This window comes from Zonotrichia albicollis, chromosome 1, assembly GCF_047830755.1.
Source record: "Zonotrichia albicollis isolate bZonAlb1 chromosome 1, bZonAlb1.hap1, whole genome shotgun sequence".
In the NCBI taxonomy this organism is placed as follows: Eukaryota; Metazoa; Chordata; class Aves; order Passeriformes; family Passerellidae; genus Zonotrichia; species Zonotrichia albicollis.
The window spans coordinates 84,298,763-84,326,428 of NC_133819.1; the positions used below are offsets into that span (position 1 = coordinate 84,298,763).

A 27,666-nucleotide genomic window follows, 5' to 3' on the forward strand; every position below is an offset into this window, starting at 1 on the left:
CTGAGTGTTTCTTTGTGTCCCTTCACATGCAGAACTGGGGCCAAACATGTACAGGGTTAGACAAAAGTCTGGTTCCAGGTGTCTAGGTGACGTCAGAGCACTCTGGAGAAGCTGGCATTCACATGTAAAGGGTGGCACCGGTAGTAGATGCAATCTTTGAAGTGCAGATCACTCTTGAGCGCCCCGGACATTCCAGGGAAGTCAGTGATCATGGCCCAGGAAGGTTCCATTCATACATTAACAGACTTGATATTATCTTAACGTTGTCCGGGAACTACCTGAATAAAAATAAGACTCTGCTCCCGGCCAGGGTGGTCAAAAGACATAGCTTGGATTTTACAATGTTTTATACATAAATAGCATGAATTATCTCTACCATATACTACATAAATGATCAATCGTGAGCCAAATTGTCAAAAATTGCGAGAAGATTTATTAATCTTTCTGCACGACTGAATTAAGGTCTTCGAAATCACCACAGCCAAAGAGACAGCGTCGAGCCCGGTATCGGCCTGGATCCGACCTCTATAGCATCGGACACTACCCCGTTCATGAGAGCCGCTTCTTGCGGCGGGGTTTCATACGGTTTATTGTGCCCGAGGCTAAGGAGTCCCAATTTCTTTTGTTACTCTTCACATTCATAGCTGTTCCTTTCAGTGTGCAGAGCTGGACAAAGACCGTCTCCAGGTGGAGAGTCAGCGTTGATGGGCTCCGGGGAAGCCGTGTATTCAGATGTTTATTTCTGGCGTTGCTAGCTATCTTGATTGATGTAATCTGCAGGGCGATGATCGCTCTGAGGAAGGTTCCGAGGACTCGAGATACCGGTGATCATCGCCCTGGAAGCGTCTATTCTTACGCTAAAGCGTCGATCGTTATCTTAGCCTGTCCGGGAATTCTTTGGAATCTGAATAGACATCTGCTCTCGGGCCGATGTGGTCAGAGACACGTTTTGGATTTTACAATCTTTATAACATGCATTCTTTAATAGGATGAATTATTTCTAACGTACATTACATCTGTATCTGTATCTGTATCTGTATCTGTATCTGTATCTGTATCTGTACCTGTATCTGTACCTGTACCTGTACCTGTACATGTACCTGTATCTGTATCTGTACCTGTATCTGAATCTGTATCTGTATCTGTATCTGTATCTGTACCTGTATCTGTACCTGTACCTGTATCTGTGTCTGTATCTGTATCTGTATCTGTATCTGTATCTGTATCTGTAATCTCCATGATAAGGTCCTCCCGAAGGCATTAATTATTTCTAACATATATTACATGAATTATTTCCAACGTACATTACATCTGTATCTGTATTTGTACCTGTATCTGTACCTGTATCTGTATCTGTATCTGTATCTGTAATCTCCATGATAAGGTCCTCCCGAAGGCATGAATTATTTCTAACATATATTACATGAATTATTTCTAACGTATATTACATCTGTATCTGTATCTGTATCTGTATCTGTATCTGTATCTGTATCTGTATCTGTATCTGTATCTGTATCTGTATCTGTATCTGTATCTATCTGTATCTGTATCTGTAATCTCCATGATTACAGGAAGCTGTGCCCTTGGCAGCAGCTCTCCCGCCGATGCCCGGAGCCCCGGGCTGCACCCCCATCTCTCTCAGCATCACCTCCACAGCCGCTCGCCGTGCCCGCCCCGGATCGCGGCGCTTCCCGCAGCCTCCCCGGCGCGCAGGGAGTTAACGGGGCCCGGGGCGGGGCGGTGCCGCCGCTGGCGGGATGTGGCTCGGCCGGGATTCCCGCAGCCCGCCCAGGAACAGCGAGCCGCTCTCCGCGTTTCCCAGCGGCGGATCCCGCTGCCCCGGTGAGAAGCGCGTCCCGCCGTGCGCCCCGGCAGCCGCGGCCCGCTCCCGGGCGGATGGTGGGATGCCCGCCGTGTCTCCATGCCCGGACGGCGGGGGCGGAGGGTGGGCAGGGAAGCGGGGGAGGCGTGGGTCCGGTCCGGGCGAGCTCTCCTTTCGGCCGGCGGATGGAGCCGCTTGCTCGGGCTGCGGAGCCGGGGGAGCGCCCCGCCAGCAGCGAGGGGACCGGCAGGGTAAAATCGATTTTGCAGCTTTTCGTGATGATGGACGACCACTGAACAAGAGCTTTTCCGGCTGAAACCATTGGCTGTGGGCTTCCTTCAAAAATGAGGGATGGCGGGGGGAAATGAGACACGGCAGTTACAGTGGATTCTGCGTGGGTTTAAAGCACCAGTCTGAGGATTTCGATGCTTAGATGAGATATTAGGAAGAAACCTTTAACTCACTCTCTCACTGGGTACGGTGAGACACTGAAACAGGTTGCCCAGGGAAGTTGTAGATTCCCCATCCCTGGCAGTGTTAAAGGACAGGCTAGATGAAGCTCTGAGCAATCTGATCTAGTGAAAGGTGCTCCTGCCCATGGCAGAAGGGGTGGAAGGCCAGGTGATCTTTAGGTCTCCTTCCAACCCAAACCATTCTAGGATGTGCACACACCTTAAAACAGGCTGTGCCCTTTCTTTATCTGAGCCCTGCTGGGAGCACATTATTGTTGAGCATCAGTTTTAACTTTGGCTGAAGAAGACTGCTGAAACTTTTGACACGTCTGTAAAAATTTCCATTTGGTTAGACAGCGTGAGAGTTTTGTGGTTTTACATTAACTGGTAGCTTGTCAACAACTACCTGATTGCTGTCGGGGTCTGCCATGGGAAAGCTGCTTTGTGCTCGCTCCGTCCTTCAATTCCTGCCAAGGCACCTCCAGCTGGGTGCTCTTGAGGGGGTAAGCTGGACCTTTGGACTGTCAGAACTTTGTTTTCAGCTTTTTGAAGTGTATGCACTTGTGTACCTGTGTACCTTGTGTGCCCGTGTCAAGTGTACCGGTGATTACTTAGGGGAACAGAACCCAGAACAATTAAAAATCTTGTGGATGCTTAATACTGTGAACAAGAGATGGATGAATATCCTTGGTTTATTTGCAGCCATTTTTCTTCTTGCCACATAAAAAATCACTTTCCTGTTTCTTCTTCCTAGCTTCTAACTCCTCTTTATCAGGACTCATGGCACTGTAGGAAGAAATGATGTATTTTTCCTGTGATGTGTGTGGTATGTGGTGTTGCCCAGTAGTAGCTGACTATACTTCATACCACCATAAGGAAGTGTTGATGATTATAAATGCGACTTTTATACTTCCCCTCCTTGATCATAGATGGTTGCATACTTTTAGTATACCTAGTACCCACAAATTTGGGTCTACTTAATAAAGGCTGATATTTTCAATATCAAGAAAACTGATTGTCCTTATAAATTTTAATACATTTCCATTATTCAGTGGCTTTTAACTGGTAGGTCTCTTGTTCATTTTGTTAGGTTGGGCACGCTTCATTAGAGAAAGCACATATTATGTAATTCTGTTGCAAGATCAGTTTCTTCCTGTTTCCTTGTGGTGTAATCCTGGGGCTTTTAAGGATTACAGTCCTGTCTCTGTTATAATCTCTGTGCTGTCAGGCCCTTCTTAATGGAGGGTAGAGCAAAATGTTATGATTCAATACTTCCCATAAGGCATTCCCAGAAAGTACCAACTTCGGCACGTAGCCTTAGTCACTTCTGAAAATAATAACAAATTAATCATCCTATAATTATAATTCTGTCCTCGGACCAGCATGAAAGCCTCGGTGATACATTTGTCTATTTAAATGTAAAGAAGAATGCAGCAGGGAGAAGGTTTTGCATATAGGTTAAGGTAATGGATCAGAAAAGAAGGTATTCAGGATAGATGATAAACTGAGAGCTGTGACTTTTTGAAGCTGTGTTTTAGTTTCTGGCTCCCTGCTTTATGCTGGGAAAGAAGTGCTCTTAAGGTCAGTAGGAGGAGTTTAGTGAGGAGGATATTATGAGTAAGATGCTGCCTGGGCTTGGGTTTCAGGCGTCTGCCAGGTAGACCTGAGCTTTGGAGACCTGGAGCTGGAGGTGGAAGGGGAGTGAAGCTGATTCAGGAGTCGTTGTTGTTGGCAGGTGTGGAGGAAAGAGGGTGAGTGAGTTAGCAGTGAGACTTGCTTCTCTGTGTCTGGTGAATCTGCAGCTGCTCACCCCACAGAACAGAGGCAGTGGTGAGGTGGGAGTTGCAATGGCAAGGGATTAATTTAGGTTTGGGGGTTTGAAAGTGGTGATGCTCAGCTGTAAAAATTGTAGATGATAATTTTGCTCCTTTTGCTTCAGTTATAAAAGCTGTAGTGTGGCTGGATTATTTGGGGAATTTAATATTCATGGCAGTTATCATCAATACAAGGTTTCTTTCTCTGTTAGTGCTTCCAGCTTTACGGATGGGACTATTCTGATGCACTTATATATATTCATTTTTTTTTAAATATAATTCTAGGTATAAGACATACATGGCTCCTGGTTCCTCAAATGAGAAGAAACCTGATGATGGACAGGCTTCAAAGTAAGATTGACAAATGAATTATTTTGTCCAAGTTTACACTTAAATTTCCTCCCCAAACTCATTACACACTCATTTAGTTTAAGATAAGCTTTATTATACTAGTGCCAAGTATCCAGTAGCAGATCTTTTGACAATTGGATGCTTTATTGCTTTACCACACCTATACAGAGGACTTTGCTGGTTAGCCATTTGAACTTCTCTCAACAGTGAATACTTCAAAGCAGGGTGATGTTTTCATTTATTTTTATTTTAATCCAATGAGCTGCTGAAATGCTGATTTTGGCTGCTGCTTGAAGAGTTCAAACAAATATTTCAATATGTTTCTCTAATCCTTACTTTAAGCTTATTTTACTAAAACCTGCTACATGCTTCTTTTGTCTTTGGATTTGTATTTTACTTACACCCTTAGAAGTTATAGGTGCTTTACAACAGATTTAGGGAAATAAATATTCTGCTCCTGAGCTTTGCATGCCAAGTATTTTTATCAAGCAAACTTTGCCTCTCCTGTAAATCCATGGCATTGATCCTACGTGCACATATCTAGATGCTAGATTTATTTCTCATTTTACCCCAGGGTCCAAGTCTGCAATCAGATGTGTGGATAAGCTGAGCAAGTTGGTGACAGCCCCTCACTGTGTTGAGGCTGTGGGTCAGAGAATACTATTGGTGGGCTGTGAGATGAAAAAGTGGAATATAGCTACTGATGAGGAAGGAGGTTGTGCTTTGGCCAGGCATGAGAACAGTGGTGTTGGCACATATCTCATTAATTCCCTTGAACTTTTGTTAGAGGCCTTGCCTTTCCCTGATTTATTTTCTGGAGAGAGGCTTTTATTGCCAGTGTTAATTAATTTTTTTTTTTTTTTTTTCAAATCATAGCCTATCCTATTTGTATGTGACAACCATTCCAATGGACATCAGCACCGCCAGATACTGGATCTGCGTTAGTGAGTGGCCCAGTAAATAAATGTAGAGAGTCCCACAAAACTGAACAGGAACAATTCAGGGGATGCAGCCTAGAAATTCTACTAATATGAACTGGTGAATTCCTAGGTTATCTGTGTCTTCCTGACAAGCCATAAACCTGCTCTTTAGTTCTCCCAGAGTCAAACAGGTCTCTTGGAAGGAAGAACAAAGGCAGCCAAAGCCTTTGGTTCCACTTCAGGCAGGATTTGTACGAAGAGAGGCAAATGGAGACCATGGGAGATGGAAGGGAATTCCTACTGAAGGGTGAATAGACTGGCTGCCTTGGTGGGCAGCTCTTTCTCTTGCTGAGGGTGATTGTCTGTGATGGGCAGGGACAGGTAGGGTGGGTTGGGATGACACCTCTTTCCTTAGTTTTGCAGCTGTTACTGGATAATTAATGATGCTGGAGAGAGACCATCAGGAACAGAAGAAACTGCTATACTCAGAATATCTGGGTTGGATCTATTTGGTTCTGTGGAACAGTTCAGTGACCTCAGCACAGGCATCTTGGCAAATGTAGACTTCCTTCGTCCTGCATAGGTAGATAAGGCATTGGAAGTAATGGAAAGCCTAGGTCCTTTCTGCCTTATCTCCTTTCTGGAGAGGCATTAGAAGGCAGATAACTTTGTAACCTAGACCATCTAAAATAGTGCTAAACACCTCTGTTTAGGCTTCAGAGTTGTTCCTAAGTTGTCCTAATGATTTTTTGAATGAAGTCCAGGTGAAGTCTTTTGTTGGTCTTCCCTGACAAAGCAGTTTGAATTTGCTGAGCCATGCTGTGCCTCCACTGAGCCTTCATTAAAAGTCATCTTCTTGTGTCTGGAAGCTATTTACTGCTTGATTCCATCTCTCAGAAATTACTTTGAAGTGCTGGCCAGTGTTCTGCTTAAGCTTGTTGACTAGTCTTTCCTACCTGTTTCAATTCAACTTAAAACATCAAGCACAGAAAGCAGACATTTTATAAATCATTCAGCTTGTTTAGTTAGTCCACTATTTAATTTTCCATGAATGTGATCCCACAGGCCAAGTAGTTCAGGTTTCCCTCCTCGTCCTGTCATTTGCTGTCTCTTCAGACAGATTAATTTTTATTTTTCTTTTAAGATGTGTCATTTCTTTACAAGAGGCACTTAGGAAGAAGTGAATTATTTTTACCTCTTCCTCTCTTTTCCCTTTTCTTGAATTTTTTTCACTTCTATGGTTTTCTCCTTGCTTCAGATCTCCACTTTTCTTTTTTGTTTTTCAGATCCTCTGTACCCTTGTTATCAGTTTCATGCCACAGGGTTTTTTTTTTCTCCTGTCTGTATCACAGAGTGAGATGAAGTGCCAGAAATCTAGTTTGTGCTTGTCCATAAAGCTGAAATCATCCCGTCCTTCTCAGGCGGCTGACAGAGTTTCAGTCAAAACAGAGGTCAAGTTTTGCTTCTCAGCTTTGCTATAGATTGCCTGTATAATATGGTGTGCTATTGACCATTCCCTGGTCCTGCTCCCATTGCTCTGCTCACCATAAAGACCCACTATGGTACCCAACTTTAATACTATTTAAGAAAATAAGATAAAAATTAGATAAAGATTGCACTGTTGCAAATGCATCTGGACATCTGGCCTTTTCTACAGCAATTTCATCCTGTGTTTCTGGATTTAGGTTTTCTTTAACACAATGCGCAAGGAAAAAATATAAAATAATTTGTATGTGTGGCATTTCCCAACTTTCGACTGCTTGACTTTGAAGAATTGTCATTTGTTCAATGTTTGTATATATTCTATATATATTTATATATAGTCTATATGTTTTATAATGCTGCTCTTTTGGTAGAGAGAATTTTATTCATCTCTGCAACCCTCACCTGGAGAAAATGAAAGAAGACATCCTGTACCATTTTGCTCTTGGGACCGGTACCCATGATTTTCCAACATTGTTTGGGGATGTAAAGGTGAGATGCTTTGCTTTGTTCAGCAAGCCTGAGCTTTTCTGCAGAAGGTGAAATTGTAGCTGCCTTCAGAATAAGACTAAATGTGTCAGCCTACCAGGAATACAAAAGGGGAAAAATTTTGTGGGTTCTTGTCATTTTGCTATCCAACAAAGCTGAGGGTAATTGTTTTTTACTATCTCTTTTCATCCAGTAAAAAGGCAAATGTTGTAGGGTCTATTCAGGTACCACTTTTGTTTGTTGGGTCTTCATATCAATATTTGTCTTTCATTAGTTTAAACAGGGTGAAAGCATTTGAGTGCTGTAGACAGCTGAGTTTTTTCCCATAATTCTTCTTCATGGCATTTTAGAATGATTAAGAGAAGCACCATATCTGGGGATAAATCTGTGCTAACTGAAGGCGTTTGCATGCTCACATTGTTCTTTGCATGCTTTTTGACACGCGGAATCACGCAACTGACTTTGTTTTGTTGAACCCCGTCCACCCCAGTTTGTGTGTGTTGGAGGAAGCCCTTCCAGGATGAAAGCTTTCATTGCCTACATAGCAGAGGAGCTGGGGCTCGGGAGCGCCGGGTGTGACTACCCCAACATCTGCGCGGGCACCGACCGCTACGCCATGTACAAAGTGGGGCCCGTGCTGTCCGTCAGCGTAAGTGCCTCCCTCCTCTGACACGGGACGCGCCAGTTTCTGCTGTTCAAAGCAGAAAATTTGAATGCGTGTTTCTTTTAAATATTTTGCAGTCCTAAACAGTCTGCTCAAAATAGTGCAGTCAGCTAATTAAGCTAATTCTTTTTAGCCATTTTTTTAAAAAGGTAAAATCTCTAATACCTGTGCTCCTTCTTGCATCCCTTTTTCCTCAGTGTACCACTGAGGTGTTGCAGGAATGGCCTCACATATTTTTTGAGCAGTTACTGTTGCCTCATCCTTATTCTGTACCCTGAAATGGGGGGAAAAAGTCACTTGGTGCATGTGGGGTATTGGGAAAATATCTGTACCACACCCAGATCTATGTATCTGCAATGGCACTGTCAAATGTGCTCAAGTGTAGCATTCCATGGGACTGGTGCTGCCAACCCAGGTATGCATTTTAAAGAAATTCATAGCTTCAATTTGTAGATAGAATTACATGCTTCAATTGCAATTGCAAAACTGTAGTATTGTTTTGCACCCTTTCTTGTAAGCTGTAATTATCAGAATATTGTGCAAGCTAACGTGGATTTATATTTGCTGAATGTCAAGACTAAACCATGGTGTCTGTGTTTTGAAGAAAATTAGCTTAATTATTCACTAGCACTTCAGGTTGGTGGAAAATCAGAGTGGGGTTTTTCTTGTGTTTAGGAAATGCTCTGTGATGAAGTGCTTTTGTCAGCTATTGGGAAAGGACACTCTACACTTGTAAGAATGTAAATGTTCTGTAATTCATGATTTTTGGAAATACTATATTTCATCCACAGTCTGCCAAAGCTAGTAGGAGTCTATTTGTAGGCCCTTTCAGTATCCTTCTGTAGACCCAGAGGTTGGGGTTTTTTTGGGATTGAGTTAGGGGGTATTTGGGAAAACAGCATCAGGCAGGGGATAATGTCCAGCTGCTTCTTCCATATATATTTTGTGTTGTCTGTGTGAATGTGGAATATTAATTTGTGTTTCCTTTTCAGCACGGCATGGGCATTCCTTCTATTTCAATCATGTTGCACGAGCTGATCAAACTGTTGTATCATGCCAAGTGTTCTGACATAACCATCATTCGCATCGGCACCTCTGGTGGAATAGGTATTTCCCCTCTTTCTTCCTTTCTGCAAACCAAAGTGTCTTTGCAGGAGAGTAAAGCATCTCTCTGCATGTAAGATACTAATGGTCAGAACAGTTTTCCACAGGAGATGCATCATTTTTTTTTGGTAATTTTGAAAGTAAAGGCAATATCTGCTTTTGCATAGGGAAAATGCACTTAAAGATCTGACAATCTCAGAAGAAGGACATTCCTGTCCTGTATGGAAAATATAAGAAGTAAGTGAAAAAGGAAAAATTTCATTATTTCAGAAATTATTTGTAATAATAAACTGAAGCAGATAGGCGTGGACAAAAAATTCTCTTGGTGGATTCAGAGTAAAATCCCCACCTTTAAGACAAGCAGGGTTGGGTCAAGATGTATGTTTTATGTGTCTGGAAACCACTAGTTAACTGCATTGTGAAGGGATATCTATTTCCTTTTGCGGCAGGTCTGGAGCCAGGCTCAGTGGTTATAACTAGGCAGTCTGTAGATGCCACCTTCAAGCCTCAGCTGGAACAGGTTGTTCTGGGAAAGACAGTAATTCGCAGCACCAACCTGGATGAACAGCTGGCTCAGGAGCTGATGCAGTGCAGTAAAGAAATTGGTCAGTTCAATACAGTCATTGGAAACACCATGTGCACTTTGGATTTCTATGAAGGTAAGCCTGGTGATAGACTAACAGAAGAATATTGGTAAGCAGCAATAGATAAATATTGAATAATATATAACATTAAGCTTCCAGTTCACTAACAGAATGCATTCCCTACTCTGGCTTGTCTCACAAATCTCAATTAACCTATTTTTTTCATCTGCGTCAAATCAAGCATTGTACTTAGCGGTTGGCTGTATCAAACTTTTAATTTTGTGGAGATTTCTCCCCAGCTTTAATAGATCCTCTGAAGTACATATAGTCTACTATACACTTCTCATGTACCTGTCAGGTGTATTTGTCACAAAATTTTGTGATTTATTGAAGGATCTTAGGGGATTAGAGGAGTGGGAATTACTTGTGACTTGTTTAGGGTTGGTTTTCTTTGCACTGGTTAAGTACCTAAAGCAAATATTTTATGAAAAAAGAGTTGGAACTTGTTTTAGTTTGAGCAAAGCAGTGATCAGACAACCAAGATAAGTTGCTGAGTTGTGTCAGTGCAGCTATGTAGGAGACACAAACAGACAAGGCCTATTTTGGATAAACATACAGGCATTCAGGTGCTTTTCTGATCTCCCAAATCTACATGTTCATTCAGAAACCTTGTGAGAACAGACTGTAAGTGGCACCTCATCCCACTTTCTCTGTCTGCTGCTGAGTAGGTGATAAATGATCTTCATGGTAGTGCACCAGCTTGAGCAGAAGCACACAGTGTAAGTTTGTGTATCTCAGGCACCAGCCACACGTGCAAGCAACACTAAAAAAAGTGTCAGGGATGTTTTCAACTCATACAGCAAACGCTGAGAACAGGATTGAGGACAAAAATTTGCATCTCCCAAACCCAAGAAGAGACTGAGTAAAATACAGTGTATTTCAAGTCTACTGTACTTAGCTTGCTGCTGTCTTGTCTGTAGGTGATGTTCTTGAATAATGTGAGTAAATTTTTTCTCAAAACTTCAACAGTATTAGCTAGCTAGCTTAAGAAACTCTACATCTCTTACTTTGGAAAGTCTGTAAGTAATAAAATGTTCATCCTTTTTAAGGTAGAAACAGGACAGCATCTTTAAGACTGGTAGTTTTATTAGACAGCGATTAAACATATTAAAAATGCAGCTCTTCCATACAACTTAAAATTTCTTGTGGAATTTTGGTACTTGTATGTGTGGGAATGTACAACATACATTTTCCTGTTTGTGAATTTAAGAATTGAAGCTGAAAAAGACTAATTAAGTTACCATGATTCACCAATTACCACTAAGTTACCATGATTATAAAGAATACAAATAATATGTATACGCTCTAGCAATAGCTAAGAATCACTTTGTCCTATTTGTCTTATGCACAAAAATAAAGGGTCGTAGTAAAAGCTGAGCACTGTATGGAGGAGACTGTAATAACTGGGTGTTTTCAAAATTGAATTTGGTCTGTGATTTCATCACTCTGAAATTACTTTCTAGGACAGGGCAGGTTGGATGGTGCAATCTGCTTATATGATGAAGAAGAAAAGCTGCAATATTTGAAGAATGCTTATGAGTCTGGTGTGAGAAACATTGAAATGGAGTCTTCGGTATTTGCTGCAATGTGTAATCTCAGTGGTGTCAAAGGTAAACTAACTTAGTCACTTTATCCTAGCTATAGGAAATTTTCTGTATTGCAGGGGGTTTGTGGCTAAAAACTGCAAAGGAATGTTTACATACCTTCTGCACATATATATATATATATATATATATATATATATATAAAAGATATTTCTGCTTATAGTTTTGTTGCTATCATTTTTTTTGATTTGCATCAGTTTTGTTGCAACTTATCATAATTCCTCATGCAGTTTTTACACAGTTTACTTCTGTCATTTGCTATTTCAGCCCATGGCAGCCATGTAAATCATTAAAGTACCTAATTACCTATGACATTCACTTATTTTCTCCAGTTAGCTTTTGAAGTTTACAGAAAGCAACTGCTTAGTTCAAGCAATCAGGTGTTTCTCAGATCTGTATATATGTAACTATACTCAGTTTCTATACTTTCATATCAAGTGGAACATAAAATTATTTTCTGTAGACTTAAGACTATGATTCTTAAACAGTTGAGGATTTTTAGTAGCATCATGAATAAACCGTTCCAAATCATAAAATAAGTTAATTTTTTTAAAATGCATGCTAAATAAAAAAGGGAAATTAAAAATATAATAGAGTATTTTTCTTCTTACCATATTAACTGTCTTCTCTCACTTTCCTTAGCAAGGAATATGCTGATTTAAAACACTGATGTTTCTCAAACTCCTTTAAGATTGAGGAAGCCAAAATGATGAAATATAAGCAAAAAAACCAGTGGTTATATCAAATACACTGAGTTCTTACTGGCTTGAAAGGGACTAAAAACCCAACCAGTACTATCCCTGAGCAATTCAGGAGGCCTTTGGCTGTCTCTGCTTTGTAGGTCTCTAATGTGTATTTACTGTTTGTGCTCTGCAAATTGCCACTGGCAGAAACCCCAGACAGAGCAGAGTTACAGGGTTGGATGACAGACCTGAGCTTGAGTGAAAGGAGGGGTTTTGCCTTTGGGGCTCTGATGACTGAAAGGCAGCACGTGAGCCTGAGATGATCCTTGGGGTCCTCATGTGCTTGCAGTGTTCCCTGTCCATGGATGTGGATGCAGCTTATCTGTTCCTTCCTGAGGGATGGCACTACTGCACAGGCACTCAGGGCAGGGCTGTGGCTCTGCTAGAACCTTGTGCCAGGCACTTCCTATCAGGCATGTCCTGGGTACCTGTGAAATGTACTTCCTGTCAAGGGAAACACAGGAATTGTGATATAACAATAAGTGTCTGCAGCTGCCTGAGAGCTCTGGCTTTAGACTACTAAAGCAAGCAGTTCCCTTAAACTATTTCTACCTTGTGTCATCCACAGCATGCCAGTCCCCTAGCATCTCACGGTATACTGCACACTTTTTTTTGGGGTTTGTTTTCTCTTGTATTTCTGTTCTTTAAATTGTTTGTTCAAATGTTTATGCTTTTGGACTGTAAAATGTAAGAGTGTCATTCCTAACTAACGCTGTCTTTTCATTTCTAGCTGCTGTAGTGTGTGTCACTCTTCTGAATCGACTCGAGGGGGATCAAATCAGCAGCCCACACGATGTCCTGGTGGAGTACCAGCAGAGGCCGCAGAAGTTAGTGGGATATTTCATTAAGAAAAGTCTTGGGAAAGTATGAAATATCCATCTCAAGTTTTAGAAAAGGAGAAGGCCCTTGTACAGTTCTGGTCGCGGTTATGACTTCTGTGCATTGCAGGTCTTTCGCCTCAGAGTAACTCACAGCATTCCGTGTGTCAGTGGAAGTTAATCATTTATGTCACTGCTCTTTGGGAACTGAATGTGCTGAAGGACTTCACCTAAGGTTTGCTTAGTTATGCATTGCTGGATAGAAAACTCACTTTTCTAAGAATTGGAAAGCAGATCTGTTGTGAAGGACAAGGCTGTGATAAAACGTAAAAAAAACTATTTAACTCTGCTGTAAAGGAAAAACTAGAGAGAAAATCAAACTTTAGGGCCAAGTACATGCATACCAGCAAATGAATTTAAAAATTTGAATAATTTTCTTGTTCTTATAAAAAATTATATAAGTTATAACTGTCTTTGTTGCTTCACTTGTAAATAAAACTTAAAGTGAATGCAGTTTATTTTTTTTTTGCAGAATTTGACAAATAAACAGTACTATTTTCATATATTAAAATTTCATGAAATTGCAAAGTGTGGGACTGAAGTTTCTAACCATTAAGGACTTGACACTGAGCTGTTGAATGGCTGTACTGCCTCGATATCAATCCAGCAATATTTTAACTAAAGAATTGAATCAATATCCAGGAAATATTTATGCATTAAGTAATTTTGCATTAAGGTATAATAATCTTTTGCTGAAACAAGACTCCTGCTTATGAAGAGGAACCAAAGGCATTCAGGAGATGCACAGCACGTTCACAAGCCTGTGTTGTGGTAGATCTTTTTTTTTCTTGCTTTTATTTTGTTTCTTTTTTTTTTTTAATTGGTATTGATCTCCATTCTCAGGATGTAACACTGACTGTTGGAATGGTTCTCAGTTTTTCTGAAGAACTGGAGTATACCCCTTAATGGTACATGCCATCAAAACCCTTTCTGCAATTGCAGTTTTTTCCACTAACATTGGCCTAAGTTTGGGACTTTTTTTAAATCATACTCCTTACTGCTTTGCTGCTGTGCTTTGAATGTAAGTACGTGGTCAGTTAAAGAAAATGTGTTTATCTCTTCTTCTTTTTTTTCTTTTTTAACTGCAGCTGGGGGAGGGTCCAGTCCTAGCAGGGGTCACGGGTCAAAAAGTCTGGATAAGCTCTCAGACAGCTGTGGCTGACCCAGCAAAATAAAATATTTTTAATGAGGATTGCAGTCTGCAGTGCTGTTAACTAGCGCAAGAGTTAGAACTGTTAGAGAGGGACGTTACTAGTAGGCACAGTCACCAAGTGACAGACACTGGAAACAATGTGATGAAAACATTAAAAAAAGAAGGGTGACTCATGAACAGGAAATTGCCAATGAGGATCAGTCTTCCTAAATTCTATGAGTCTTTAAGCTGAAAAACATATTAGTAACTTTTACAAAGTTACAATCTAGTCTTCTGTTAATTTTAAAGCCACATTTTCTTATTTATGATCAGGATATACAGTGAAGGTAATTTTTCAGAGAAAATCTTTTTTTCCCTAAGCATAAGGCAAGGAGAGAAGTGGGAATGGCTCCACATTTTGTTTGAGCAGTTTCTCCTTTATTAAAAAAAAAAAAAAATTAAAAAAAAATTCTGTGTTTTACTATGCCTGGTGGTTGCCTAGGCATTGTGTGAAGTCTGTGAGGCCCTTTGGGAAACATACAACAAAGCACATCTTTTCTCTTCAAGGTCCTGTTCTCAAAACAGCAACAAGGAGATAAAAACAAGATCACCTTAGTGCGTGCTGCACTTTATGATGAAGGAAGTCTTACACCAGATTGACTGGCATGAGTTTGGATGAGACAGTTTTCTGTTGTATAAGAAATTCTTAATAAGAAGTACCTAAAGAGACAAAAAAAATTGCTTTACCTAGAAAACAAACACTTAATGTCACTCTGTGAAGCTCTGAGGAAGCATGTTACTACAGTTGTCCTGGAGGTATGAATCTAAAATGATGTGATCTGTCTTTTTAAAGGAAGGACAGAGTGAACCTGGAAAATTGTTAAAAAGAATTATTTTAATAGTGTGTGCTGTCAAATGAAACCAAAAAAGTTTTTGTATTTACAGTCAAATAATGTAGGCGCTTCTATTCTGAGAACTCATGTGAAAACTCTTATGTACTGTCTGCTAAAATACAACTGGTCTTGTGGCCTGGCCAAGCTGGAGATAAGGGTCATACATTCATGGAATGAGGCAACTATTGTACTAAATCAATAGCCAAGACCCTGGCAGAAGCCTCTGAAAGACGAGCCATTAACCTTTTGCCTGTATGTCCTTCCTCCTTCCCACTGTTCCTTAGGACACTATACATTTCTTTCTTCTGTGCTTCCCACCACATAGAGTAAAAGGACATATGAAAGCTTAAAATTAGAAGTCAAAGGATACCAAGTATCCTCCTGTTCCTGCTGTTCCCCCTCCTCTGATGCTGTGTAGAGGTCACTCTACAGACACATCTGACATGCAATAAAATACCTTTCCTGACTTCAGAGGAAAGTTTCCTGACTTCAGAATGTTACTCTGATAAGAACAATTGTATTTTCCCTTATGACTGCAACTGGACAGGGAGATAAAGAAGTGAGTCACTTGTGTGTATCCGGCCGAGAAGTTACCTTCCTGTAGGTTTCACAGAGAGTTATACAATATTTACAGGTTTTATATGCAAGTCAATTGTTCAATATACCCCTTATCATTCTTTCTGTAGAAGATGAATCAGGATTTGGAGTGGTGATATTTAAAAAAAATATATAGTATTACATATATGTTCAATATTACATAATGCAGTGTCTCCTTTTTGTAAATTTGTAAATTTGTAGATTTACAAATCCTGCAAACTCCAGAAACCCATTTCAAATCAAGGGCTTGCTGTGGTTCTCTGTGCCATCCTGTACTTAGCAAAATAGTATACAACCCATTTAATCCAGGGCTCAGAAGGGATAAAAGCAAAGAAGGAATGCATAAGATATGAATAGAGTGGAAGCAGGAAGGGAGAAAAAAGTGGTTCCTACCAATGGTTTGTTCTGTGATTTATGATGCTCTGGCCTATTCCTACCATTTTATTAAAGAAATGGTTGAGATCATAATGAAGACAGGCAATAATGCAATGGTTTTACATTTGCAAGAGACTGAAAAAGAGCAGGAACTCAGACAGTGACTTAAAGGATTGGATTTTTATTTTTGGCATCTTGATATATTTCAGAGAAGGATTTTCTTTAAAGGAAGGTGTGAGAAATTCTGAAAAGGAACATTATGGAATGACCTATGTGCAAAAGTGGTTAGACAACAAATTTTTTAACCTGTCCTTTAAAAATCAAGTGAAATAATTTGATAATTTCAGTATTTCTTGAAAAAATATGCATGCAATAAGCAACACGTTTTTTAAACATTCTTTGTAAAGTATTTTGCAATGTGCAATATGTAACAGAATTGGATTTTTTTCAAGTCAGGATCTCAATATATACTCCTAAATAAAATGTTATATGGTTGAATCAGGGGTGGTTTTAATTTCCATTGTCAGGACAGGTGAAAGAAAACCAAAGCAGCCAACTGGGCTTTGGGGATTGGATCTGCGTGCAACAATTCAATACAAGAAGGCACAGTACTGTGATTTGATGTTACTGTTATGGTTTGCTACAAAATGTTGAGGTCTGCTTCTCCTGAAAGTTTCTCAGTCTTTGACTAAAAGTAATGTTTTATCCTTCTAAAATTACCATTTAATATTATACTCCAGTATATGGAAATTGGATTAAATTACAAGTCCAGTCTGCTGAAGAGAAAGGAGGTTGCTGAAGAGAGCAATATAAAATCTGAAACTCTGTGGTGCAATAATAGAAGAAAGAGTAATGCTGACAGGTACAGTGCTTTTGCTTGGGCTACAAACAAAGTGAAGCAGCAGCAAAAGAGACAAGAGCTGGTTTTACATGACACATGAGCCTGATTCCAGATGCTTCTTCTTGGTGCTGAGCTTGTAGCTGTGAGAAAATTTTCAATTTCCTGTCAGTCTGTAATTTTATGAGAGAAAACTTCTTAGAGCTCCCCAGAAGCTCAAACAAACTACCAGCCTCCGTGGGAGATTGGGTCTGTTTTGTTGGTTTAACACATAGCTCCATTTTAATCAGCCCCATTATTTGACCTGGCCCACAACTAACATTTTTCACCAGGCCCTAACTTTGCACACACAAGGCGTCTCCCAGGAAAGATGCTACTAATTGATGTCATCCTGCAGGCACTTTGTCTGAACACAGGTCTGGCCCATGTAAATATTTACAAGTAGTATTCCTATTAATGTTAAAAGGAAAGCCTTGTGATCACTTAATAAACCTTCTGAAAGAAGTGGTGGGTGGTGAGAGGAAAATAGGTTCCTTTGCCAGATTCCCAGCCATCGTTCTCACATGATTTGACTGCATTCCTGTCCATACCAAACAGTATTGTTGGCTCCCAGGCTTCAACCTATTTAACATATAAAATTATGTTTCTTTGAAAGTGCTTGCCAGCCTACTCTAATTACATTGTATTAAAACTCCAGGCTAGACGTGGCGTGTTGATGGTAGGATATTATAAAGCAGTCAGGTTTTAAAACCAGAGCTGGATGCTGGCAGGAGCTTTTCTGCCTTTTCTGCCTTTTCTGCCTTTTCACTGAGCTCCAGTGATTTTGGATAACTTGTATATTATAAAAGTAATGTTTTGAGTTAAACTGAGGCAAAGCCTGCTAAAGATAAGCAGAAGCAAAAAAGGGCAGGTCACCCTGTCTTGTCCTTACTCAAAGACCCAATTCTGAGCCTGTTTTTGTTTCCACTCCAGAAGGAGTGAGTGGAGCACATGATGGAATCCATGCCTTTCTAATTTGCCCTGCAATACTCAAGATGTTGCTGTTGACTGCAGCCATTTTGTCAAGGAACCCCGAAAACATTCAGTTAATATACTTGTTGTTTATAGCAAAATAATTATATTGTTAATATAGATTTTTAAGGCTGGTACTTGCACAGGATATTGCTCGATGTTCTCCTGATGAAACCTAAGGATTCAAAAGAGCTTCCAGGATGGCAGCAATATAGCTGATCCATCTTTCCAAAAATATTTATTACTCCTTTGATTTTCTTGCCTCTGTGTTTCATTTTCATATTATATCTTTTGTGCCATAGGTTTGGTTTGGGCTTTGGGGGGTGATGGTTTGATTTAATAATTCTCATATTTCTATGACATTCAAAATATTACAATCAAGCTCATAGAATCTGTGTCTTCTAAAATTACTTTTAGAAGAAATTTCCCAGAATGTCACTGCAGCGATAGTTCTTGGTAGAACGGATATTTTTTGCTTTCCTAAATTTCATTCTAGAAAAAACAGGTCTGCCACTGGAGGACACCAAAACAGGCAAGATTGAATTTCTATAGGTAGTGAGAGACTTCTCTAATGAAGTGAGAGATAAATGAAGTCAATGTAACTTGATGGTGAAAGGTGTTTTTTGGTTGAGTGTCTTATACAGCAGAATGGGGAGTCAGTAGTTCATTAGTACTGCCCACTAATTGCCTACAAAATAGTTGGTTCTGTGAAAACAGTATGCCACATTTATGAGAATGTAATTATATAGAGCATAATAAATTAACACATCACAGTTGGATGGGCAGAGATTTTGCAGAAAGGCTTGTTCAAAATAATTTGGCAGATGATTCATGCGAGCCGCTTTAGCTCGCACGCTTACAGACAGGAACTGTCTTCTGTATCAGGTGCTTTGATAAGGTGCATGTAATTCATTATGCTGAGTAATTTATAACTTCCTACAAATCTCATTTTATAGATTCTGCTCCCTGGCTTTCCAGAACAGTTTTATTAATTAATTAACTAACAGTATTTCAGTTTTAGTTTCTGAAAAATTTTTGTTTAAAAATGCATACTTCTGCTGCACACAGAATCTGCATCACTGCTGTCACAGAATGTCACCTTTGATCCTAGCAAGAAGAGCGACTGCCCATGCTCTGGAATAGCAGGCATTTTAGCACTGTTTGGCTGAAAGCAGAAGTGCCACCCAAGTGTGAGGTGGAGCTCCTTGGTAAGGTATTAGTTAATCCTCACTCAAAGGTACATGTGTGCTTCAGGTCATTCAGGTAAACATTAAACTACTTGGTTTTTTAGCATGTCCTGAGGACTTTCACATTTCTATTTGAACTAAATGATTACTTCAGTAGTTTTTCAGTCTCAGAGCAGAGGATATAAAAGGAAATCCCACCATATTTGAGAAATGAAGGTGTTGTGCTCTGCCATGACTTCATCTGTGCTTTCTGCTTTTTTGGGAGGGGTTTTTTACCAGTATGTAAAATTGATGAATTCAGGACACCTACTTAGTCTGTTTTTTTCTCTATTCCTTGAACCATGGAAAAGAAAAAAATTAAACCAGAAATTTGCACCATTTCAAATAGAGACATTTTAACAGACTAATCAGTCAGTTTCCCAGGAAGTGGAGTAACTAAGTTTAGAATGTGCTCTGAAGGGCCAAAACTGATGCTGGGTGACCCAAATCCAAAGCCTGGGAAAAGGAAGCTGAGGCACTAAACACTAGCTGATCCTCATCCCATAGAAACTGGCACAACTAATTAGACCTGCAGATGTGCAGTTCTCCATTGCAGAAGTAGCAGATTTATTAACTTTTAAAATTGCTGCCTTGGCTTAAATCTAGTGGAAGTTGGATTCCTCTTTGTTGACTTCTGTATGCAAAAAATTTTATATTTTGAGGGATTTTACTCTAAATGGGGAAAAATAGCTGTGGATGTTAGGGTGTGTCTTTCATTCAATAGGAATACATTTGTAGAAAGTGCAATGATGCAATTTACTCAACAATAATAAGAAATAAAGAATATTTGTTCAGGCATCATGCTATCCTGTGTGTGTGAATCATAACTGAGATTATAGGTGGTTTGAATTACCTTATATAATGGCTGTATTATGTGTCTCTATTGACCATAAGAGAGAGCTTTTGGGGATCAGATTCTTGGGCAATTCATTTGTGTGGAACAAAAAAAGCCCCAAAAGTTTACTCCTCTGCTCATGATGTCATTCCTGGTGGGTAGGGTGGTCATCCTCTACACCACCAGATTCCTGCTGGGTCTCCCACTGGCTCTGCTACCACAGGTCTGCACACTCTCCCCTTCTGCAGAAGGAATTGCTCTCCCACCTCTTTGCTGAAGGAACTGCTGCTGAAAGACTGATTTTCATCCCAAGTGGCATGTGGCAATTCATTAACAGAGATTTTATTGTTGGAATATGCCCCCTCTATGTAGGTAAAGGAGAATGAATTGTCAGACATACATGCTCCAGAAGAGAAAATTCAACAGTCATCTGATGATGCATTGGGACCACTACAGTGCTAGATGTGTACTTATAAGGATGTTCTAGAAGCAAACTGACATTTTCAGGGCTATATTATGAAACAGAGTTATTTTCCTATTTATTCTCCTCCTATTTTTTTTTCAAAAATATAAGCATCAGCAAACAAACAGACATAAACACTAAAGTGACAAAAAGTCAAAAAACTTTGCAAAATAATAAATATGTGTTACATATTCTTTCCCCACCTCTTCATTTTTTACATCCATTTTTATTCCAGAAAAGTAGAAACAAGTGCAGAATGTATTCTGTGGAGTAAAGCAGCCTGAAGGCATTTCTATGAACCCATCCCCTTACTGTTCATTGCACTGAGAAGAAAAACAGAAAGATGAGATTCCTCAACGAAAGCAAAACAAGAGACAGAAACATAATCTCATCTTTTCTGAGGAAGCAGGCAAATCTCCTGCACTATTCACGATCAGCTTCTGAATAGTACGTTTGGACTGCTTGGTGAGATGATTCTGAGTTAGAAAGCCCACTCAGCAAGGGGGTGAAGGAAAGAAAAGAAGATATGGGGAACGCTATACACCAATTCAAGGCTCTCTTCTGGAAAAATTGGCTCTGCCGTGTGAGGCAACCGGTAAGTGTTTGGAAAAAATTAAAAAAGGAATATTTAAAATTTTTTAGTACCTGGAAATATTAATATTAGTATTCAGTATTGGAGAGAGTGTGTCTATTGATTTTCCCTTTTCACTGCAGATTGTTAGAGACAGGCTGGCTGCAAGTGGTACTTGTTTTGCCTTTTGTTACCTAATTGTTGAAAACCCAAGTAGAGAATGTGTTGTTTTAGTTCTAAAATGGCTGAATACAGCAATGCTCCAATTTGAAAATGAGACAAATGTCATAAAAGTTTTGAAGAGCCACTTCTTATCTTTTAATTAACATTAGATACTAGCAGTGCTGGTTAGCAGTGGCAAGGGAAAAAATCAATTTTCTTCACATTACAGGTGCTTATATGTAATGTAAGAAAGCTTGCATGACTGTGATCAAAGTCTAGATACAGGGAATGTATTGTGTATTAAAAATTGTATAAACCTCTAAATTTCCTTTCTTATCTGCTCTCCAAAGCCTAATTTAACCTTTCCAATTCCAATATGCAAAACAATGTGGCAGCTGCTTGGACAGAAGTCAAAACTAAAATTATGAAAATTAGATGTCTTTTCCCTTTAATGAGATGGAAACAATCTTTTTGGATAGAAGGAAGTGAATTTTCTCAAGTGAGAGATCATTTTTGTGGGGAAAAAAGGTCACTTCAATTAATAGTTTCACACAGATTTCACTTGTCTATAATGATGTGGGAATTTGCAGTGAAGCATGTTGGCTGTTTGGATAGAATTCTTTCAATTAAATAAGCTCACAGCTTTCAGATTCAGAAATATTTAGCCTCAATAAAACAGTGATTTAGAGAGGAATTTCTTCCCCAGATTAATGAAAGTTATGCTTTCTAATATAAAATATATTTCTGGGGGAAGGATGCTGTTGGTCATATTCTTCTCCATGCCTGAACAGTTCTTATATTCAATCGGTGTGCATCAAGTGGCTTCTCTGTATCTCCTGTTTTCCTGCACGTGGATCTATTTCTCCTCTTGTTCTGTGCAGTGTTCCTTCATATATTTCTGAAGGAAAAAAAAAAAAAAAAATCTTATATAAGTTGGTCTAATCGGTAGATTTCCTGAATAGAGAACTCAATAAAAAGCAGACTTCTCCAAGCCAGTAATTACAAGGGTGATCCAAAGCAAACTTCGTTCTGCCTGTTGAGAGGCAGAAGCTGCCCTGGGGAACTTGCACAAGCTCCTTGTGTGCTGCTGTGCAAGCACTGAGCTGTGAAGGAGCTCCATCTGCAGTACAGGAGAAGAAATCCAGATGCATTGTCCACCTGCGCAGAGGTGGTGAGACCCTTGAGAATCTGAAGAGAGAAGCACCTCCTGAAAGGTCTGATGTGCTTCAGCTCTGTTCCAAATCATATAGATCTGTCTGTATAAGACAATTTTCTCCTCATGGCTATTTCTCAGTAGTTAGGGCTGGAAGAGAAGAGAGGGCTGTTGAACTAGCAAGGTGTCCTGAGTGCCATGTGACATTAGTCCATATTACATAGTGAAGGGTGCAGGGGCTGTGACAGATGTGAGAGTTCTGTTAGGAACAGTTCTTGTGACTGAAATTCAGGCTGGCATCAGCACCTTCTATCAATATGATTCAAAGGCAGGGAAGGCTCTTTTGTATGTTTTCACTTGCTGGAGTTTGAAATTGCAGTTGTGCCAAAGACACATTTCTGTTTTCAGAAGTTTTTACTTCAGAACTAGAGATTCTAGAAGCTCAGGAGATACTCACTACCAGGCAAATATACTACTCTCATTTTCTATCACTGCATTTCTTAACTTCTGTTTAAATAATGTTTATTACCATCCAAATTTGTAGCTAGGTAAAGGATGAAATGTGATTCCCAAATTCTGATGCCCTAATTTAGAGGACAATTGGAATTAAAATCAGATTATTTTAATCAGCTCTGTTACCAAAACTCACCACTCCTCCAAGATGCATCTCCCCAGAATGTCATGAGCGCTCAGGCTCCAGTTCCCCTCAGTGCCCGGGCAAAGCAGCTGTGCAGGGACTGCAATCCTGCAATGTCACAAATGCTCTTTCCTTGGACTTTCTGTGGGCACTTGTCCTGTTGTAACACAAGTAAGCCTTATACAGCAGCATTATTTTAACATGTTTACAACAAATAACTTACTTAAGATCAGTTTTGCATGCTTAATGCCTGCAGCATGCTGGTGGTTCATTGTGTCCTCCAACCTGTCGTTTCCTCTGTAGCTGCCTTATCAGTTCTTATCCCAAATTCCTGTCAGTAGGAGCAGCAGTCCCTATCCAAGCTGAACCCTCCTCCCATGGACTATGCCAGAGATGGCAGGGCTATGTTTGACCCTCATTCTTGGCTCAGCTTTAGCCCTGGATCATCTGTAGGTCTGGATCCCAGCAGAGCCTGCTGCCTCAGGGGGGACTGCTGGCCAGGCCCTTCCCGACAGGGGCCCTGATGCCCTGGCACTCTCCTGGCTCCCTGCCCTTCAGGAGCAGCTGGCTTGGCTGTGCCCTGGCTGCAAGCTGGGCTTGTCCTCTGCCCTGAGGTGGCACCAGGGAGCCCAGCCTGGGATGGGCCCTTTCCTTATGAAACCTCCCACCTGAACTTCTTGTGGGACCTTCCCCCAGCCACTGACTGTGGGCTCTTCTGGTGATGGTGTGTGCCCCCAGGGACAGCTGTGTGCCCCCTTTCCAGCCCCTCGTGGGCAGCCTAGTGACATCCCCTCCCAAGTGTCCTCTGCAGTGCCCCTTCCCTCAGCTGCTGCAGCTCTCCCCACAGAGAGCCCAAGGACATTCTGCAGCAATGGCTCTGCTCCATGGCAAGGCCCTCCATGTGGTCCCAGGCAGGAGGAGTGGGGATGAATATGCCAAGGAGGGGAGGATGCTGTCAGGGCTCTAGGCCTCTGCTAAGTTTAATGACTCTGAGCAGCCCAAGCCAAAATTGGGTTTCTGTGCCCTCCTGCCTGGGAGAAGTTGGAGTCATACTGCTCTCTGGCTCAGCCCTTGTGCTTGGCCACTGTTTGGCTTGAACTGCTGTGATGTTGACCGAGGATCTGGACTCCTGGTTAAGGCTGGCTGTGATGGCAAGCCTTGTCCTGCTCCCCTTCTGGGCTCCCTGGGATGGGGACCCTGCCCTGCTGGGTGGCACTGTTACACACAGATCCCTGCACCCCGGGGAGCAGCTGGCCCTTGCTGATCCCTGAAAGATTGAAATAACCATCTCTACTTTTATTAGATTGGCTTCTGTACTGTTTTGAGTGTGATCGGTTTAGATAAATGGCGATTTCCCTAAATTTCAGGAAACCTTTAATTTCTTTTTTCATGTCCAGCATAGATGTCCTTCTTCACAGGGAAGACTCAGCCACTGGATTTTGTTCTTATGTTATGGTTCTTAGGCATTTTTCTGATATGTCCAAATTTACTTCTGTGATGGGATTTGGCTCAGCTCTGGCATTTTAGAAATAAAATCCCCTGTATGCTCCAGAGAAGTTAACAGCCCCTAGTGGGAGACTTCAGCATGGCTGTCCCTTCTACTGTGTTTCTGTCCCTATTCACACTTTCCTAATGCTGTTATCAGTGAATCTAGGAGCCTTTTGAAACTTGGCTGAATGGCTGTTTCCTCCTTTCTGCTGCTGAAAATTGGCACAATTGCTTTTCTTGGTGTTTCTTTTTCTTCCTTCCAATCCATTTGAGAGTTTGTGCCCTCCCTGCAGAGGCATGAACGTGCTCTGTGTATGTGCACTCTGCTCAGAGAAGACAACACTCAAAATCTGAGCCCTGCTGTGGTTGGCTTGTGTGCCTCGTCCTTGTGGCCCTGGAAATGGGAACACTGGGATATGAGAAGTGTGGCTGTGGGCAGCCTTAGGCCTGTTAGCTTGGTCTCACTTGGTCTTCCCTCCTGGAGATGGAGAGGGTGGCTTTTGGAGAGCATTTGAGTGCAGGTGACAGAAAAGGTGTAATGGCAGCAGCCAGGGAGTCAGGGAAGGACAAGGAGGTCTGCCACCAGGAAGGGCTCAAGGGAGCATGGAGAATTTCACCAAGGTACAGGATGCTGCTGGAGTCTTAGGAGGCTCAGGTATGGGAAAGTTGAAGGTCACCATCACCACCTTGCCAGTCTTTGTCTTGACCTGAGGAAAGTATCTACAAACAGTATAAACTGAAATGAAAACTACTTTTCTGTTCTGAAAGAAGTGCATTTCACAGTTATAAGGATTTAAAATAGAAGTTTCAGTTGTTAGTTTGCTTTAATGGTCTTGTTCTTCCTTAAATAGTTGTAGGGAGGATATTTATTGTTTTTATTATAAAGTAAATGACAAATGAATTTTAATGATTTGTTCCCAAACCCTATGTTCTATAGACTGATGTTCTGATTTCCTTTTTCAGGTCCTCTCTCTCACTGAAATACTGTGGCCATGTGTACTTTTCTTGATTCTAGCTGCCATCCGCTTCCAGGAGCCCCCAAAATACAAGGAAAACTGTATGTTTTGCTTTGCCTGTGTTCTATTTTGGTTGCCTCTACTTGTAGAAGTATCTAGCAAACATTAAACACATGCTAGAAGTGGGACTTAAATGTAGTGGAGTCAATGGAAAGAGTCCTACAGTGGGATTTAATCTTGTCCAGCTGCAGATCTGAGGAAGCTGTATTTATGTGGGAAAGAAATGCTAAGTTTGGTAAGACAACTTTTAAACATAAGCTTTGTAGTAAGGGAGATTATTTGGGTTTTAGTTTTTTTTGTTGCTTTCTATAGAGTAATGGAGTTTAGATGACTGCCTCAGAGGTGGATGTTTACAAAAAATAATTAGACAAGATGAACCTTACCCCTACTCACTTCCTATGATTGAGAATTTATATGTTGTTAAATTCTTCCATTTCCTTTAACACTTCAAAAGTTATGACTCCCTCCACCTTATAAAGCTATTTTTGCTTTTATCTTGTCAAAATATAACTTCATTCAGTTTATTATTATGTTATTCACCAATGCCAGTAAAATGGGGATAAACCAGCTTTAGCTACATTAAAAATCAGTTTGGTGAAACAATTCTAGATGTGTAGAGTGAACTATCTGGAGAGAATGTAGCCTGCATTATATATGTTTACTTTACGGAGAGCTGTGGATAATTCCAGAGATATGGAAAAATGGCTGTTTAAAGAGTCTTGATTGATGCATGTTCCAACATTGCTGAACACCTTCATTTTTTGTTCCTTCATTTTTTGAAAGCCTGTGAAAAAAGAGGAAATACCACTTTGTGCAGAAGTCTATATTCCAATCCAGGTCACATGATTTATATATGATACTGCAACCATATGATACTGCAATAATGTTACTACCAGGAAAATTAGCTTTTCAAAGATTGCTCTCAAGTGTCGCATGGAGCTTGTTGTCCCAACCTGACACAGAGGTTACTCATTTTCTGTGATGACAGAGTTTTTCTTAAATGAGACACCTGACATTGATAGACCTTCATTGCTTGCAGGTGACAAAGAGGATTTTTGGGATAAGGGAGCACAATGTGATGGTACAGCTTACAAATGCATATCACTGGTCCTATTTCTGCTGCTGCTTGGTTTCAGGTTACCTAGAAGCTCGTGATTTACCGAGTGGGGGCCTTTATCCCTTCCTGCGGAGCCTTTTCTGTAACGTGGGCTCGAGGTGCAGGAATGCCAGCTACACAGCGCAGAGACACAGCCGCTCTGGGTGAGTTACGGGAGGTGACAGAGCTGCCACCGCCACACTGCATCTGCTTTTACAGAAAAGCAGGTTCTTGCTGCCTTGCAGACAGGAAAAATACAAGCAATGTTCTCTGTGCTAAAAGCTTCCTTCAGTGTTCTTATGACTGCAAAAGGTGTAAGGCCTTAGTCGTACCTCTTGCTAATTTTTGTTTACATTTCTTGGGCATTTCATGCTGGATTTGGCCACTGAACACTCTTTGGGGGTGAAATTGTATACCTTGTCATATTCTTTCCCTTTTGCTGCTACCATGTCAGAGCATACTTTTATCCTTTACCAGAGAGTCTTTTATTATATGTGAGTGAAGCAGAGCACCAAAATTATATGTGGATTTAAACTTTGAATAGTTTGGATGGGATACATGGTGGGATAAGTGAACCCAGAAAAGCAAAACAAGAATAACTTTCATATAAGACCCACAAAAAGCCAACAAGGAATAGCAGAAGTTCTGTAATAAGAAAGAACTTGGAAGAAGTTGCCCATTAGAAGTCCTTGTCACAGGATCCTAGCATGCAGAAAGAAAAAACAATTTATTTCAAAAAGAATTTTTCTTTAAGAAATGAAGTAATTTCATCTACTCCAAAAATGGTTGAGATGCAAAGACATTTATGCAAACTGTCTGAAGAGTATAGTCATAAACAGCCTTTCAAAATATATAACAATAAATTCAAATTAGGGTCAGCTGATCAGAATATATACATTTACATCTGTATGTTTATTCCTAGAAAATTGATAGTATCTATCAAAAAATCTTAGAGAGCTGAGCCAGGTGTGTCAAAGAATGAAATATTTATGGTTTATTACTGTAGAGGTTTATAGGTAGCAATAAATTTAGCATACAGCAAGTTGGAAAGCTTTAGTATCACAGTAATAGGCCATAGCGCTCCTCTATTGATCTAGGTGGTCCGCTTCAGTTATTTGTACATTACAGAACTGTTGATTGAATGTAAGACCATACAAAATAAACCCTGTTTATGGGCAAACACATTCTACATAAGGTAAAATTTGT

General features: G+C 40.5%; 2 protein-coding genes across 5 annotated transcripts in view; both read left to right on the forward strand.

The window, feature by feature from the left end:
• The first annotated feature begins 485 nt into the window (after positions 1–485).
• UPP1 (uridine phosphorylase 1) lies at positions 486–14,606 on the forward strand. 4 transcript variants are annotated; one of them, XM_074546119.1, is made up of 9 exons: positions 486–935; positions 1,572–1,842; positions 4,374–4,439; positions 7,216–7,333; positions 7,821–7,979; positions 8,987–9,101; positions 9,548–9,757; positions 11,206–11,352; positions 12,820–14,606. In XM_074546119.1, the coding sequence occupies exons 1-9, from the start codon at positions 785–787 to the stop codon at positions 12,957–12,959; spliced, it is 1,377 nt and encodes a 458-aa protein (XP_074402220.1). In that variant the 5' UTR covers positions 486–784; the 3' UTR covers positions 12,960–14,606. The 4 variants fall into 4 exon arrangements, with proteins under 4 accessions (XP_074402220.1, XP_026647598.1, XP_074402228.1 ...); XM_026791797.2 differs by lacking the exon at positions 1,572–1,842 and having other exon boundaries at positions 912–935; XM_074546127.1 differs by lacking the exons at positions 486–935; positions 1,572–1,842 and adding an exon at positions 1,907–2,073.
• A 10,345-nt stretch (positions 14,607–24,951) lies between these two features.
• Positions 24,952–27,666, forward strand: part of ABCA13 (ATP binding cassette subfamily A member 13) — a 172,476-nt gene continuing 169,761 nt past the window's right edge. The window contains exons 1-3 of the mRNA XM_074542293.1: positions 24,952–25,003; positions 25,364–25,405; positions 26,501–26,624. Of these exons, the coding sequence (XP_074398394.1) occupies positions 24,952–25,003; positions 25,364–25,405; positions 26,501–26,624 (218 nt within the window). The remainder of the gene's footprint in view (positions 25,004–25,363; positions 25,406–26,500; positions 26,625–27,666) is intronic.

What these genes read in the sequence shown, in the direction of transcription:
- UPP1 (XM_074546119.1), top strand. Translation starts at nt 785, where the DNA reads ATGATCGCTCTGAGGAAGGTTCCGAGGACTCGAGATACCGGTGATCAT. An exon ending in CATTGTTTGGGGATGTAAAG is followed by an intron (nt 7,334 to 7,820) that starts GTGAGATGCTTT and finishes CGTCCACCCCAG; the next exon opens with TTTGTGTGTGTTGGAGGAAG. An exon ending in TAATCTCAGTGGTGTCAAAG is followed by an intron (nt 11,353 to 12,819) that starts GTAAACTAACTT and finishes TTTCATTTCTAG; the next exon opens with CTGCTGTAGTGTGTGTCACT.